This window comes from Cydia fagiglandana, chromosome 20, assembly GCF_963556715.1.
Source record: "Cydia fagiglandana chromosome 20, ilCydFagi1.1, whole genome shotgun sequence".
In the NCBI taxonomy this organism is placed as follows: domain Eukaryota; kingdom Metazoa; phylum Arthropoda; class Insecta; order Lepidoptera; family Tortricidae; genus Cydia; species Cydia fagiglandana.
This window is the reverse complement of record NC_085951.1, coordinates 12,008,449-12,025,402: the sequence shown is the minus strand read 5'-3', so window position 1 is coordinate 12,025,402 and position 16,954 is coordinate 12,008,449. Positions and strand designations below refer to the sequence as shown.

The 16,954-nt window shown below is 36.7% G+C and overlaps 1 protein-coding gene across 1 annotated transcript in view; it reads right to left on the bottom strand.

Moving 5' to 3' along the window:
- LOC134674479 (uncharacterized) overlaps positions 1-16,030 on the bottom strand; it is a 41,162-nt gene extending 25,132 nt beyond the window's left edge. Inside the window, exon 1 of the mRNA XM_063532577.1 lies at positions 15,888-16,030. Within this exon, the coding sequence (XP_063388647.1) occupies positions 15,888-15,893 (6 nt within the window). The 5' untranslated portion in view covers positions 15,894-16,030. The remainder of the gene's footprint in view (positions 1-15,887) is intronic.
- Positions 16,031-16,954: the final 924 nt, after the last annotated feature.

Sequence of the window (16,954 nt, the reverse complement as noted above, 5' to 3'; positions counted from 1 at the left end):
ATCCACTGATCAAACCATACTTGCCAAAGAACTGGTTTGCCTACGCCACTCCCGATATGCTTACCAAGTTCAAAACAAAATCGTTTTGCTTTGTTTTGCTACTGGACCTGTTTTCTTATTTTTGTCCAAGTTGTTTGTAGGCAATGTACCTAGCTAGCTCGCTTGATACACAAGGTTCAAGGACTAAATAATATAAAACCAATATTTTAAGTATTTGTAAGATATCAAAGGAATATATGTTAATTGTCATTCATTTGCAATAATATTTTGAAAATGGATGGACAGTAGAGTCTGTTCGGAAATAGAAAAGTCGTGGAATGAATTGGGCCCCATATTACATTCCACAACTCTTCTCTTTCCACACAGACTCTAAAAATAACGTTAATCCCGAAGTTGAATACGAAAACCAATAACGAGGTTTTTTTCTTACTTTCTTTCAATGACACATTCGCCGATAAAAACGTTCGACTTAGTAAATTGACCAAATTCGATTATCCAATTCGTAACAGTGAGTGAAAGCAAAAAGTAAATAATGTCTGCTGAACTCGTGACAACTTTTTAATTCACCCGCCATTAAAGTTTAAAGCCACAGATAGGTAAAATTCGCAAATCGTGCAGGCAGCCAGCTGAGCCAGCTTTTACCCTTTCTCAGACCGACACCACAAATCATACCCGCTAAGTACTATCTCTCCCATGTATTTTGCAAGGAGAAATGCATCGGTTTCTCGACAGTGACATTAGAAAACGATTTATAACTACGTACAAAAACGAGAAAGATGGCGATATGCACATTTTAGCGCCATTAGTAGTGCTGACTTGTTATAATACTTTCCCGCGTAAAAGTAGGTTGCCGCCAGGGTCAAGGTAGACATAAAATCACGGTAAAGTCTCGCTGTATTTTAATTATATCGATTTAGTTATGATACCTACGTAAAAGTTTCTACTATCCAAGGCGAAACGAAGAATTCAAAATCAATACAGTTGTAACTTTTGTCAATCCAGTGGTAACGTTTGACACATAAGTTTTACATTTTTAATTGGATTCGAGTTTCGAGGTACCTTTGCTAAGAGCATGTACAGACAATAGTCATTGTCTTTTTATTGTCAAAAAGGGGTCTCTACAAACGAACCTTAAAGATTTAAAAAAAAAATATATTTATATAACATACTGTAATCTCTTAGAGAATCAATAAAGGCTTTTTATTTTATTTTATTACGATACAAGTGCGAAAAGTAGAAAAGTCGCAACGAGTAGGAAATTTGGAGGCGATAAATTGAAACACGACCGAAGGGAGTGTTTTAAATCGACACGAGTTGCGAATTATCTTTTCGCACGTGTACAACGTTTTACAGTATGTAGGTACACATGACCCTTGGAATTTTTGACATAGGCACATATTGTCTTTAATCCCGCCCTAGGTAAAGTGTGCTACTTTACCGCCCATATGTACTGTAAATAAATAAAATATGAACCAGAATTTATAGCTGGTCAAGCAAATCTTGTCAGTAATAAAAGGCGCGAAATTCAAATTTTCTATGGGACGATATCCCTTCGCGTCTACATTTTTCAAATTTGCCGCCTTTTTCTACTGACAAGATCTACTTGACCAAGTATAGATACTACATAGTGTAAATAGAAACAAATAAGCATGGTAACATCATAACATGTCAAAGTTTACATTTATTTGTTTTGAACACTTCAAAACACATGAACGCATATTACGCAACGCGCCATTTTGTAAAATGGTCACCTGTCTTTGTTCTTTTGTTCTGCATTATGGCGGATTGACGAGAGCCATTGTTATTCGGACGACAGTGAAAGTGGCATAATTATTGTCGGACACTCATGTTACACAACTCTGGGAAGAGATGCCAAGATAATTCCTGAGATCGTCCGGTTTCCTGTGAATTTGTATAACGATTTGCGGTGTGCGTGACTGTTTTCATGACCATTAGATGGTTACGTTACGTTTGGGGAAAAGCGGCAGATATTCAGACAATATTTGTGCTGCAAAAACGAGCTGTACGTTCCATCTATGGACTGGGCGCTCGAGTATCCCTAAGAGAGAAATTCAAAGAAGTTAACATTCTTACCGTTGCATCTCAATACATACTAGAGAATATTATGTATGTTCGGAAAAACATCCACGAATTCAAGGTTAACAGTGATATCCATAACTATAACACTAGAAACAAACATAAACTTGCCGTGCCCGCCCACCGCCTCCGTAAGGTTAGTACGTCTTTCGTCGGGAACTGTACACGTTTTTATAACAAAGTCCCCACTGATGTAGTGAATTTACCACTTCACAAATTTAAGTCGCACATTAAGCACTCCTTGTTATGTAAGGCGTACTACACTGTAAATGATTTTATAAACGATAGAGATGCTTTTAAGCCGGTAGCTTGATTGGTTTCATTAGTATAATAAGAATTAAATAAATATTGTTTTTTTTTTTACACTGAATTAAATATGCTAGTGTCCAGTAGAATTGACACATGAGACAATGATGTTCTCGCTTGATTATATTGTTTAATTTAATTTTAGTTTTGGACACTTGGAGACCTTATACATCTCTAAGTACATATTTATTTATTTGATTTTTATTTTTGATTGTACATACTTACCTATATTTTTAATGTTTCTGACACTTAGAGACCTTTACATCTCTAAGTCAACTTAGGCTAGTAATTATGTGAAGCTATATTACTGTCTTTTTATGTTACATATGAGCACAAAATGCCGTGTCTTACAGCTACATGTTATTACTATTTTAATATTAATATAGGCCGGTAGCTTGAACATGTCATGCTCGCTTAAAAGTCTTTGCTTACGGTGGCGTTGTTGATCGGGTCGCCACTTTCCCGAATGAAGGTTGAGGGAGGCGATGGCTGAGATACGCGTCATACTCGTGAACGGGTGCTGTTTGTGGAGACTGGTCTGTTAAGCTAACACGAGCTATTATACTTAGTAACTTTTATTAATTAATTACAGTGAGACGCCTCATTCTGTTCTCGTATGTTTCTTTTCTTTTAATGAATGTATTAATTATACAGGATATTGACTCTTGGAGACCCTATACATCTCTAAGGATAACTTGATAAACTATATAATCGTATAGTTCTGACACCTAGAGACATTTACACCTCTAAATATTATAGATTTTTTGTGTGTGTTTTTTTATCTGTATTTTGTATGTAATTCGACATTAAGAGACCATATACATCTCTTAGTAATTGTAATACGTTAGATTGAATTGTTAGTTTTAATTTATAAAATTGTTGATGTTATTATTTTTGCTTTTATGTAAATTCAATGTTGACGTGTAAAAGTGCCCTTGTGGCCTATTTGCTGAATAAATGTTGATATTTGATATTTGATATTTGATATTTGATACACAGAATTAGAGCTATAACTGCGCTGTGCTAGTTACAGTTTCATTTTTCAATTTGAAACGAACCGTGCAGTCTAGCCTCTAGGCCGTCATGTTTTGAGACTCGCATAGCTTCTTTCGAAAATGGGTAAAGTGACGGTCTATCACACAATTAAATTTAACAGCTATTGAAATAACAGCTACAATAATTCCTTCTTGTTTAAAGATTATAAACATCGGAGCGGCTACCGCGAAAAGCGAAATTCGCAAATTGCGGAGATCTTTCTCTTTTACTCCAATGAAGGCGTAATTAGAGTGACAGAGAAAAATCCCCGCAATTGACGATTTTCGGTATTGGCGGTAGCCCTACTGATGTCTTTTTGAATCGTGCCGTGCTTTGAACGACTTCTAGTATACTTTTCGTCACCGCATCCGGTACGTCATAAAAGTTGCTGCTATTCTTCTCTTCAATCCAATCACATTAGTGCATTTCGTCTCAGACTCTCAGCTCCATATCGGCTATTAGGTAACTATCAAAAAGATCTGACCGTAGGTGCTGATAATAATGGTGGTTCGCTGTGTTGTGATGTGGAGATGTTATATTCCAAGTGACTGCGCCTACTGAAGTATATCTATGCATAGATATACATGTTTTACGACACCCTTCACTTGTGTTGAATATTTACTTGCTTACCGTCAAAACTGTCTCTTAGTGTTTTAATAAGGACAGAAAGAAATGTCCGACCGGCACAAAAAGAGAAATTACGCACATTCGCGCGATTAATCGCATGCGCACGCTCCACTCGTTAACAAAACTATACACATCATTACGCAACGTAAACACGGTCTTATGCCGACAGGATAAGGGTGTTGTCAGTTGCCTAATGTAATGCCGGTTAGTCACGCCACTGGACGGCTTTGTCAAACGCTTCCTCCTGGTTAATTGCTACTACCTGTTATACTTGTTACAGATACCCTAAGGTACTAGCAAGGTAAAAGCAGGAAGTGATATATACGTGTGCAGTGTTTCTTCTGAAGTGACTATGACTATTGATGAGATAATGCTCCGTGCGTGAACTCTTAGTTGATGAGTTCCGATAGTAGGAAGTGCAGGGTACAATCCTAGGTCCCCTTGTTAACCTCGTGCCGCCCAATGTACATTAGGATGTACCAAATGAAAATGAACCCAATTGAAAATACAACAAGATTCTAATTTCCTTGGCTATAATTTTGTATGGTGGGCGGCACGAGGTTAAAATGAAATACAAGTAAAAGAGTAATGTAACTAACCTGAATAAATGCTGCGTTTTAAGTATTGGTTGTTTGATGGTAGCATTGTTTGAGTCGAATAATTGAATCATCATCTTTCCAATCCAATTTGCGTTTCCGATTGAACTCGTTTGTATATTTTATACTAATTTATATTCAGTCGGACCCGGGTATGTCCTTAAACTACGTCCAGGACCCGGGTATGTCCTTAAACCACGTCCAAGACCACCGGTGGACGGGCAGCAGCGTCCCTCAAATTCGGTGTACTCGACTGCGATCGCCAACCCGCCTGCCAAGCGTGGCGATTATGGCATTCACCCCCCTAAAAAGGGGGAAGCCTATGTTCAGCAGTGGACGTCTTATGGCTGAGATGATGATGATGATATTCAGTTGTAGATACTTCGTTTCACGGTGAAAATTTGTAGATTTAATAGGTACCTACCTACTATTCGTATGCATCTAAGACATCTAAAGAAGTCATAAACCAGTGGAAAATCAACAAAGTTTATTGGTTTTCTGAAAAACACAAGCTATGGATTGGGAATTGGAACCAACGATCGCTGATAAGAAAATTGCACTCGTGGTAAGCTTGGCTGCCACAGATTTTTATACAGACTATTAGGTATCATCTCATTTAGAATGGTCCTAATTATATAGCTTGTATGAAACTAAAGTCGCTCACATGAGACGCCGCCTGACTCCCCAAGTAGCCGAAGATCAGAACAATGAGCCTCAACAATGCAACGCACGGAGGGGGAAAATGTGCACGGAAGTGGGGACGACCTCCGGCGGGCTTTGACTTGTGATTGATACTCTTTTGTGGAGACTGGAAGATATGTGAGAAGCTGAGAAGAACTATTAGTTCACATCGGTACTTGTCTGATATTAGTTTGGGTTTGCGAGTAATCTATGTAGGTAATGATAAAAACTAAAAATATTGATATTTACCTATAGTGGCCTCGGAATGATGCCCAGGTTGGAATTAAATAAATAGGGTTGTCGATTATTTACCGATTTTGCTGTCGATAAAATAAAGCGCAAGTACCTATTTTATGATATATCTTATCTATATTGTTTTGAAACAGTATAACTGTAAAGCGCCAAAAAATATCTAAAACAAATAGTCGAGCCCTTTAGTTCTTATCAAATGCTAGCGACCCGCCCCGGGCCGCACGGGTTAACAAAGTATACACCTAAACCTTCCTCAAGAATCACTCTATTGATAGGTGCAAACCGCATGAAAATCCGTTCAGTAGTTTTTAGGGTTCCGTACCCAAAGCGTAAAACGGGACCCTATTACTAAGACTTCGCTGCCCGTCCGTCCGTCTGTCACCAGGCTGTATCTCACGAACCGTGATAGCTAGACAGTTGAAATTTTCACAGATGATGTATTTCTGTTGCCGCTATAACAACAAATACTAAAAACAGAATAAAATAAAGATTTAAATGTGGCTCCCATACAACAAACGTGATTTTTGACCAAAGTTAAGCAACGTCGGGAGTGGTCAGTACTTGGATGGGTGACCGTTTTTTTTTTTGCTTATTTTTTGTTTTTTTTTGCATTATGGTACGGAACCCTTCGTGCGCGAGTCCGACTCGCACTTGCCCGGTTTTTTGAGTTTACCGCGAATATGCAAACACAAACAGACGACGCGACCGGGGACTTTGTTTTATAAGGTGTATGATTTTCGAGCATGTGCCGTTAATTTAATTACACTTGGCGCTGGCTAGCCAGTTCCTTTGCTTGAACTTGGCTTGACACGCTGCCGCGTGTCTAGATCAGTATTAGTCAATAATAAAAGGAGCCTGTCCTGAATTGGAGTTATTTTGGAGCAAAATAAGTGGGTTTACAGAAATACCTGTATTCATGTCACGGACTCTTACAACTAATGTTATACCTACTCATGTAAAACAACCTTAAAAGGAACGAATTTATCAGACAATATTACTGCCAGAGAAACCATTTTGTTTGTTATTCAAATGCATACTTGTGAGACGTATTCTTAATACCTTTTCGTTTTAGAGACCATGTAGGAGGGCTCCACTTAGTAAACATATTATTTAAATGTGAGTTAGAACGACAAAGAGTGACATTCCATTTCCAACTGCAGCTGCAATACTGTTCATTTTACTATGGAAACGCGTCGCTGTCATTGTCAATTTCCATAGAAAATGAACAGTATTGCAGCTGCAGTTGGAAATGGAATGTCACTTAAAGGATCAACATATTTCTTACAGCTGAGTAAATATATGAGAGAGTCTTGTATTCTAGTGTCGAAAGGAAGGCTGAATGAACTTAATTTGCATGGAAAGAATATAAAGATGCAATATATGAGTTTAATGAGTTACTTAATTACATGTTTGACGTCTATTGTTCTGCTAACTATGCTTTGTTTTAGAGGAGGGGGCATCGCTTTGATTATGTACAACAGTGAAAAAGGTTAATTTAGCTTTTATGGAGACGATAACAAAGACAGTTGATTAGGTTAGTTATAATGAGTTCAAAAGTGTTATTAATGTTATTATATGCTTTTTATAGGTACGTGAATCGAAAGCAAAAGTTTTATTTTCTTTGGGGACCATATATAGTCACATAAGAGTGGTTTGCATATAAATATTTATAGGCATCAATTAAAATATAAGCAATAAGTGGATTTAATAACATTGATAGATATTGCCGCCGTCATTTCATATCTTGAAAAAGAAAAGAGTGCCGTCGTGTTATTGATTCGAAAATTAACGTAAGCCGCATGGACTAAGAAATTCAACTAGGTCACGCCATTGTACGAACTGCGAGTTGAATAGTTAGAAATTATATTTAGCCTAATGGAATAATTGGAGTGCGATGATAAGTTTCGTAAGTTTGATTTGTTTGTGCGTGTTTCTATCGGAAGGAAGGAATGTGTTTAATTCAAGTCCTATTTTTATTTGCTTCAAGCCCTAGTTTTATTAAGCAATCTGCACGCTATGCAAATAATTAACAACTTACGTAATGTAATGTGTAATGGACGCAGGTATTTCAATTAATCAATCAAACTTTTATTGTACCTATTACTAAATTATGGTTTTACTACGGTTGTTCGGTATTATATCGTAAAATGCTGCTATAAACAATGTCTAAGGATATCTAACACATTATGTCTCCAAGGTAAATACGAGTACATAAGTTTCAGCGGAAATTATCTGGCTTGACTAACTCATACTTTTATTACTTGACCCACGAAAATTAAGCGAATGGGCCATACTCGTACAATTTGGACGTCCAGTTGAGCGGGCGAGCCGAAGGCTTGTATCGACCCCCGGGTCAAAACGTTTAAAGATCCTGACGGTCTAAAATAATCTATTTAATTAAAAAACATTAAGTCAAATGATTTTGGGTTTTTACAATATCAGACCCCAAGATTTATTTCCAACATAAAAGCGCAAAAAATCCACTGTTGACAAATTATGCAAAATCCATTGTGGGAATTAATTAGTGATAAAATTATCACAAAGTAAAAACAATTAGACAAAACCAGCCCCACAATGGTGCGAACGGCGGATAGTAATCTTTTTGGTCTAAAAACGTGGCAGTTGGCAGTACTGAATTTAGGATGTTACATCATCCATTGTACGCTTGCAAATTGGACAATGACACACTTAATAAATTTGCTTATCTGTAGTTAAGGTGCCGTAGGTTCAGACATATTATTATAATACTCTGTGAGTTCAGAGAGCGCAGTTTTTGAATGATCGTACCGCTTTTTTAGATCACAATACGGTTTCCAGAAATTTAATTACCAATCTTGAGGTGTTTCTCTAATAGTGGTTTTCTTGATTCGAATCCTATTTTTTTGACTTTCGCTCGATAGGTAAAAAGTCACAAACATGTTTTAAACCCACTTTAAAAATTTCTAACAATTTTTTGCACGTATATATGGCAATAAGCTTATAATATGAATATTGCTTCTAAAAATGCACAATTTATTTTTGAGGGAACTCATTGATACTTTTTTGTTAAAACTTACAAAAAAATAAAATTCAAAGAAATGATATCCGCGGTCCCGAGCACGTGTCACCTACATCTCGCTCACGCTTACGCTCAGTGAGAGACGAACATTCCCACTAGTTACCACCAAGTTCTTACTTTTGGTGGAACCCTGGAATTTCTTTCCCAGTAGTTACCAGTGGTAAAAGATGGGGAAAAAATTCCCAGTAGTTACCACTGGTAAAAACTTGGTGGCAACTAGTGGGAATAACCCAACCTACGGGGCCTTAACTGCTACCTAGCTATATGATTTTTGGATTTGCTTTTACTTAAGCCACATTGTTTAGAGTTTTAACGGAAATGCTTATTAAGATTGCTTGCACGCGATTTCTGGAGCTGAATGGCGAAATCAGACGTGAGATAATGAATTTAAAATAAAATGCACTCATGACATAAAAACGATACGTTATCTTCTCACATACTAATGGAATAGAATTTGAAAATAATGCAGCTTGTTGTTCTCGCTAAGATCAGAAAACAACGTCGAAACGTATTTTGGATCCATATTACGCTATGTACCGTCAGCAGCAGAAGTTGCTAAGCGGGTCAGGTGTTCAAAATGATCTTGTCAAAGAAAACGTTGCTTCAATTATTCCCAGAAGTCAAATATTCCATGAAAAACCCATTTAATTTTGAAACAAGCCGTAAAAATTCTTCAAACCGAGTCGTGATTTGCGAAGTCTCCAAACGACTTTAGACGCGTGTCACGACTTTCGTGTCCTCGCAATTCTCATGATCCGACTAAGTGGTTTAGGTACAATATTTTTAGAGCCGTTGAAGGATAATATATTGTAGAATACTGCTTATCACATTCATCGGTTGGAACATACCATGCACAAGACATTCCTCATTCTCATCTTCACATTCGCAGATATTCAGGGGAGCACAGAGGTCGCGACAATTTTTTTACGATAGCAAACACGGCGACTGTCCTTTATTTCGTATTAACTAAATCAATCCAGAAGGAAACTAGACTGTGCTGTGTTAGTACAGTCGCCATCAGATATATCGGAGCGGCCAAGGTGTTCACAATATCTGAACACGCACTCTAACGCCTTGACAATAGAGGCGTGTTCAGATATTTGTGAGCACCTTGGCCGCTCCGATATATCTGATAGCGACTGTACCTAATTGGGGAAACACGGATATATTTAGTAACGTAACTTCGAATAGGTAGGTATCTAATTATGTTATGTTTTTATCCAGATTTTTGTTGCATTTTCAGCTTAGGTATAAACATTAATTGTGTGGATTGCGTGCGGAAACAAACCTTGCTCTTAATAAAAAATATGAAACTCGTAACATGAAACACGTAATATAATAAATAAGTTATAATTATAACACGTATAATAAGCCGTTATAAGTTGAATCAATTGCGTTCAAGATGCATAAGATGTTACATTAAAATTGATTCAGCTATAATAAAATAAATAAGTCATAACTTGTTGGTAAGCCACCTAAGTTTATCACTGTGTTCAAGATGCATTTAAGACGTTATACATTCAAAAATGTTCAGCTAAAAACCTATTTAAATAGGTAACAGTAAGGCGGACGTTATACGCTATAAGGCTATATATGAAATGTATGCCAAACCACATTTTAGGCAATAAAAGACGTAAAAATTCCTAAAACAGAGCCATAATCATAAGGCAGTGATTACCCTACTTCCGAATGTTTACTAAATATTGCTCTAATGATAGCCGTAAATGTTTCCGCAGAAGGCTCGACCTTTCACTCGCCGTTATGTTGTTATGTAAAGGGCAATTCAGTACGAAATAGTTACCAAATGTTGACAAAATATTGAGGAATTTATATCGAGAGATAGGCATCATTTTGGCGGTGTGTATACAGTTGACTTACTGCTAGGTAGGTACCTAAAAGTAGGTTTACCATAATACAAATTTACAATTCCTGACAAAATTCCTGATTTCCGAATATTTTTCCTGACATTCATATTTTTATATTTTTGACGACGACGACGGGGGGTGGTCTACCCGATAGTCGCGATTTAAATTTTTTAAATTTATTATTTGTTAATTATTTGTTATTAATTTAAGTAGTAGGTACTTAAATTAATAACTAATAAAAAGTCTATCAAATATGAATGACGTAAAATTCCTGACATTTTTGTGTTCCGTCCCCACTCCTGACAAAAGGCCAAAATTCCTGACATGTCAGGAAAATTCCTGTCATCTGGTAACCCTACCTAAAAGGCAACAGTAAAAATAATAAATGTACCTACATTATATAGGTACAGCGAGCACCAAAAATGCACCCGGACACTTTTTGCATGAAATCCATACATAAAGTGGCCATGCAATTTTTCGGCTCGGTGTACAACACGCAAAAGCGGTTAAGAACTGCTAAGTTAATGTTTATGTATTGAAGGTGTTGAACACTACGTAAGAAACCGTTTAACTCGAATAAATTGGAAGTATTACGTATCAGCAATTCAACGTATTATTATCGAATTGCTGAAAAACGTTCGATAATCCTTGTACGGAGCGTGTTTATTTTAATAATCAATGCAACAATGTTGCACAACTGTATTTCCTACGTTATTAAGTTATAAAAAATTGTAAACACCTGTAACTGGCTATTACATATATTATAACATTTTCATCACACTCGCTCAGTAAATCTGTAATTGCACGCAGGTTTAGCGGGAGTTATAGAAAAAGCGTTTTCCATAGGGAGTTATGAAGTGTTTAGTGCCATAATGAAATTTTTTGTCTTTAAATACTTCATTTTTGTATCGCAAGTGAGATGAAAAACATTGTGTGTAACTCGGGGCGTAATAATATTGCAAACTCGAGTCTATAAATCGCTCCGGCAAGCCGTCGCGATTTAACTTACTCTCGTTTGCAATATTCAACTTACGCCCCATGTTGCATAATGTACTATAAAACAACCATTTATTTATTAACTAACTTGCCTCCCGAGTTCGTTCGCGAGTTTGCTTGATGAACGGTAGCTAAAACAAGGTAGTTTAGGCACCTAGACTAATGGCCCGATTCGAACTTTAAGATATGTCAGTTAATAGATCTAGAAACGATATGGATTAGATATGTCAGTGTTTGCGTGTGTCATTAGACTCATCTAATCCATATTATTCCATATCGTTTCTAGATCTATTTAATTGACGTATCTAAAAGTTAGAATCGGGTAGTAGGTTTCAGACCTTTCTATTGCTGTTCAATACATATACACCGTGAAATTTTAGTGGTTGTTTTCCCGCGGCAGGGCGATTTGCTATCGGTAGTACTTTCGAATTATGATAGACAAACTTACAAATAAACTGTTTTCCAAAAAAAAAAAATTGAAAAAAATAACCTAAACTCGAACAAGTGAAAAACAATAGTAACACACTAAAACTGCAAGTCGACGACAGTTCCCGATATTGTAAACAGATAAACAAATAAACAAGCACATGTTACTTTTTTAAACTGTGTAACAGGCTAGAGTGCTTTACTGTTTGACAACTGAAATTAAAATTTACTTAGACTGTTCCTTCACGATTAACAGTCGAAATAAAACCTTTTTATTAGTTTGATGATTGCCATTACTTTGTGTCAACTTTGGTAAATCGAATAATTACATCCTCTTCGCTTATTAAACTAAATAACAGATCCTGTCAATGTCATCACTGCTATTTCTAGTAAAATGGATCGACATTACGAATATTCTAATTTAGAGTACGTCGCGATGGTGCAGCTGTACGCTAGGGCTAACAACGACTCCCAGCCGCCCGGCGACTTTACGCGGAACCGGACCATTTACAGTCGCTGCGTCTTCGGGGGATTTTAAACCCCCAAGTTCCACTCGCACGAACAATTGTCGCCGCAACACAGCGGCTGCTTAACCACGGGCAGTTTCAAACGCCAGCACATGCACAGGGCAGAGGTGATTGTGTATTGAACGTGGCGGATTGCAGTTCGAACAATTATTGCGGTATCGGGAAGTTTAAGTGTTTGTTTAAGTTTTTGGTCATTAAAAGCTTGATCTTAACTTGTTATGTTTACTTTTAAGGATCTGCAAACTAACTCCACGTAAAATGTGTGAAGGAAAAATAAATGGAACTACTTTTTAGGTTATTATGTTTCATTCACTCAAAAGAATTAGGTAGGTACTACTGCAGTGCTACTACTGGTGTTAGGTCACTTTCGAGTTTTGTTCGACACATTTATAAATCTGGCATTTCTTAACATTATTTAAAAAAAAGATTACACATCGACTGTATATCGATAGCAGAATCATTTCGTTGCGGGAAAACAACCACTAAAATTTCACGGTGTATAATAAACAATACAAATACAATTCAATACAATAAAAAAACATAATAATAAAAAACCGGTCAAGTGCGAGTCGGACTAGCGGTCCAAGGGTTCCATTTTTAACAATGTATTTTTTTATGTGGAACGTGAATGAAATGTCTTTAAAAACCCCGTAGGGGTCGGATCAAAAACTAAGTAATTAAGTCCGACTCACGCTTGACTGCACATTTCTAATAGGTTTTCCTGTCATCTATACCTAATCTATTTATGTATTTCTGTTTGTGTAATTTTTTCAAAATTGTAGACTCAGTAGTTTCGAAGATAAAGGGGGGGGGGGGGTCGGACAGGCAGACAAAGACAGACGCACGAGTGATCCTAAAAGCGTTCCGTTTTTTTTTTCATTTTTTGGTATGGAACCCTAAAAATAAAAAAATATCATCAACGTGCAAATTTTCAGTTTTTAACCCCATTATCTACGTACGTATACGTCACGTTTTCGTGTGCGAGCGGCGCCGGAATCCGCTTCCTATGCGTTTTCGTATGTTTACACGCATGGCTAGCTGTTATACAACGAGGCAGAACGCGCTGTCGATGTCGATAGTTTACCAGCTTAATTTGTAACAATTATCTGAAAGGCAGAGCGTTACTCCCGCAGACAAAACAAACTTTCTTAGATGCGAGATCTGAGGGTTTTTTTACATCGAAAATAGAAATTAAGTTTAAGTTATCTGCTTCTCCGTCACTCTTGGTCTTGTTTGTTAAAGCGATATAGAAGCGAATAACTACTGTTAGATACGTGGTACGTGTTATAAAATAGTCAAAAATAATAAAGAAAAGTCCTTATAGGCTAAATAAACCCGCTTTCATTTTAGGCAGGAAATTTCTATAAAATTATGACGTTAAAAATAACACTTGCACAGTATGTGCTATCAAAGTCGTTGTAGACTTAGTTTGGTCTAACTCTAGCTCATTTTGTCTAGGAGACCAGCTTATTCTTGCCAAATATCAAACCTACCCTAAAATTCTATCTAACCTAAAATTCACGGTTAATATGAACCGATAACAACTAGTTATTAGTGTTCCGTATTTTTAGTGTTCCGTACAAAACTTTGTTTAGTTAGAAAACAGCTGAATGGGCTACAAGATTAAGCAAATTTACCTTAATGAAAATATATTTTTTTTTTGAGATATCAGCACTTTTATAAGAATCCTGGTTATAAAAGGTATATAAAAATGTGGATATCTCAAAAACTATGACATTTTCAAAAGGGTAATTTTGCTTAATCTTGTAACCCATCAGCTGTTCTATAAGCCCTTAGACGTTGGTTTTAGGGACACCCGGTTATATGTTACAATAACTGTAAAAGAGTGAATTATTAACGAACTCCTTAAATATGTTGTATTTTAAAAAGTTAACAAGTGTATTAAGGATAAATATTAAATAATTTGGTCATCGCTCGAACAATTTGCTTCCTTAGTGGCGGGGTTGGCGGTGACCCGTGTGACTCAGGCCATGAGTCAATCAGTTGCGAACTGCATTCAACTGATTAATACATTATATTCGCAGAAATAATTTGATTAAACTTCTATTTATAGTTTAGTCTAGATTGACAAATCGCTGCCCCGATATTACAGGGTTCTATGTTTCACTTTTATCGGGCTGAAATTTGAACATTGTCATAGTCTAATTTCAACTACCTACTTATCTTGCAAAATGTAACATAGAACTCCCTAACATAGAACCCTGTAATATTGGGGCAGCGAAATGCCTTTTGGTTATATGTTACGTTAGAAACGCCTAGCCAAGATGACAAACATTGATAGAAAACGCCAATAGAAACTTAAATAATGTATGGAAAAAGTCGCATGTATTTTCGTAGCATATCTGTCATCCCAATACATATTTTTAGGGTTCCGTACCCAAAGGATAAAACGGGACCCTATTACTAAGACTTCGCTGTCCGTCCGTCCGTCCGTCCGTCCGTCCGTCTGTCACCAGGCTGTATCTCACGAACCGCCGTGATAGCTAGACAGTTGAAATTTTCACAGATGATGTATTTCTGTTGCCGCTATAACAACAAATACTAAAAACAGAATAAAATAAAGATTTAAAAATGGGGCTCCCATACAACAAACGTGATTTTTGACTAAAGTTAAGCAACGTCGGGAGTGGTCAGTACTTGGATGGGTGACCGTTTTTTTTTGCTTTTTTTTCGTTTTTTTTTGCATTATGGTTCGGAACCTTTCGTGCGCGAGTCCGACTCGCACTTGCCCGGTTTTTTTCTTTTCGTTTGGTGTTTGGACATCATGAGTTGACAGCCACTACCTAAATAAACAATATAGGTAAACATGCATTTGCATACAAATTTGTAAATTTACTGTAGGAACCGAAAACTAAATGTTGGTCCTTCGAACCGGATCAATATAAACGCAGTAACTAAAAAGTCTTGTTAAAATAGCGCAGTTGTTACTGAACCTGTACTAATGAAGTTTTTTAGTTTTAATTACCAATAGTTAATAACTTCAGGAGCCGACATTTGAATAACACAACAACCTTCAGCGTTAATGTGGCTTCAATGCAATGCAAGTGCTCAGAAGCAACACAACAGTTCATTATTCAATAATCAACTTTAAAATCAGTAGAATACGGTTCACCTGTGCAGAATGCAGCAGGAAATGTATTAATTACTTTTTTATTATTTTATAACACGCGTGATTGAATAACAGACGAAAAATAAAACTGCTTTCACTGTTTTTAGTTTTCGTTCATTCAACTTTCTCTGAAAGCATTAAACAGGCGATATTTCTAAAAAACGCTTTTAAACTTAATTGGCTTTAAATTAAAACAACGGAAACAATAAAACGACCAAAACGAACGGCCGAATAGCTGAAAACCTTGAAAGTATTGAAACCAACATTTAAAAAGTTAACCAACAAACTTACGTTCATTTTTCCACAAGCACTAAAATACTCCTTCACGAACTTCACTGAACAACAATAGAGTATTTTTCAGTATTTCACTAGTATTTAGTTCCGGTGCCGGTTCGAAGTATCACTAGTATCCGAACGTACGTCGTGCCACGGCGGCGCTGGATTCGCGACTGCTCGAAAAGGCAAACTTTCTCGCCAGCGATTCAGTTGCCCAGTTGCCCTGCCACTTTCGACTTGATATGGCTAATACATTATATATTTGTTTTGATTGCTTTTTAGATGTAGATTTATTGTAATGAATGGTTTGAAAGGCTTCTAAAATATTTATAAATAATCTATCCACATATGTAGAGCCAGTTACGCAAATATTTGTGTCTTAAGGTGGTTCGCCTAGGTTACTCAAAACTTAACTCTCGCTAGATGGCACCACTATTGCAAAATTTCAGGTTTTATTTTTTTGTGAAATGGTCATGGTATTTGTATACTTCAAAGTATGTTTCGCGCACTCTTTAAATAAATATTGAACTATTAAAATAAACATTGAATACTTCATTGTGCAAAAACCACCTTTTTAATTCGACGGAGTGTTGCTGTCACGCTTTTTCCTACTATTACTCACACATGCAAACAGTGTTTCCGTGATCCTTGTAGTAGACAATTTCACACAACGTAAGTATGTTGCAATAGCGTAACGGTATGTTCGTGAAAATACGTGCAAGAGGATTGGGGTTCAAGACTGGTGCGAGTAGGTAATTTCTTTTTGTTTCTCCTTTGTGTTATCTTACCTTTAAACGAGCAATTATTATATATATGTTACTGTAAAAGCCCGAAGTACGGCAAAACCTAGGATTTACCGGTAAAACCTAGGTTTTACCGATGCCGATCGGTAAAAGCCCGAAATGTTTTTAAATCTTACTAGTTTACTTCGGGCTTTTACCAACACCGATATGGTAAATCCTAGGTCTTACCACGGCGACCGGTAAAGTTTGAATCATGCACTGATTCTTGAGATTATTAGATGAAAAGTAGGTAGGTTTGGATCTCCCGGTTCTGCTGAAGGTGAAAGAGAACTCTACTAG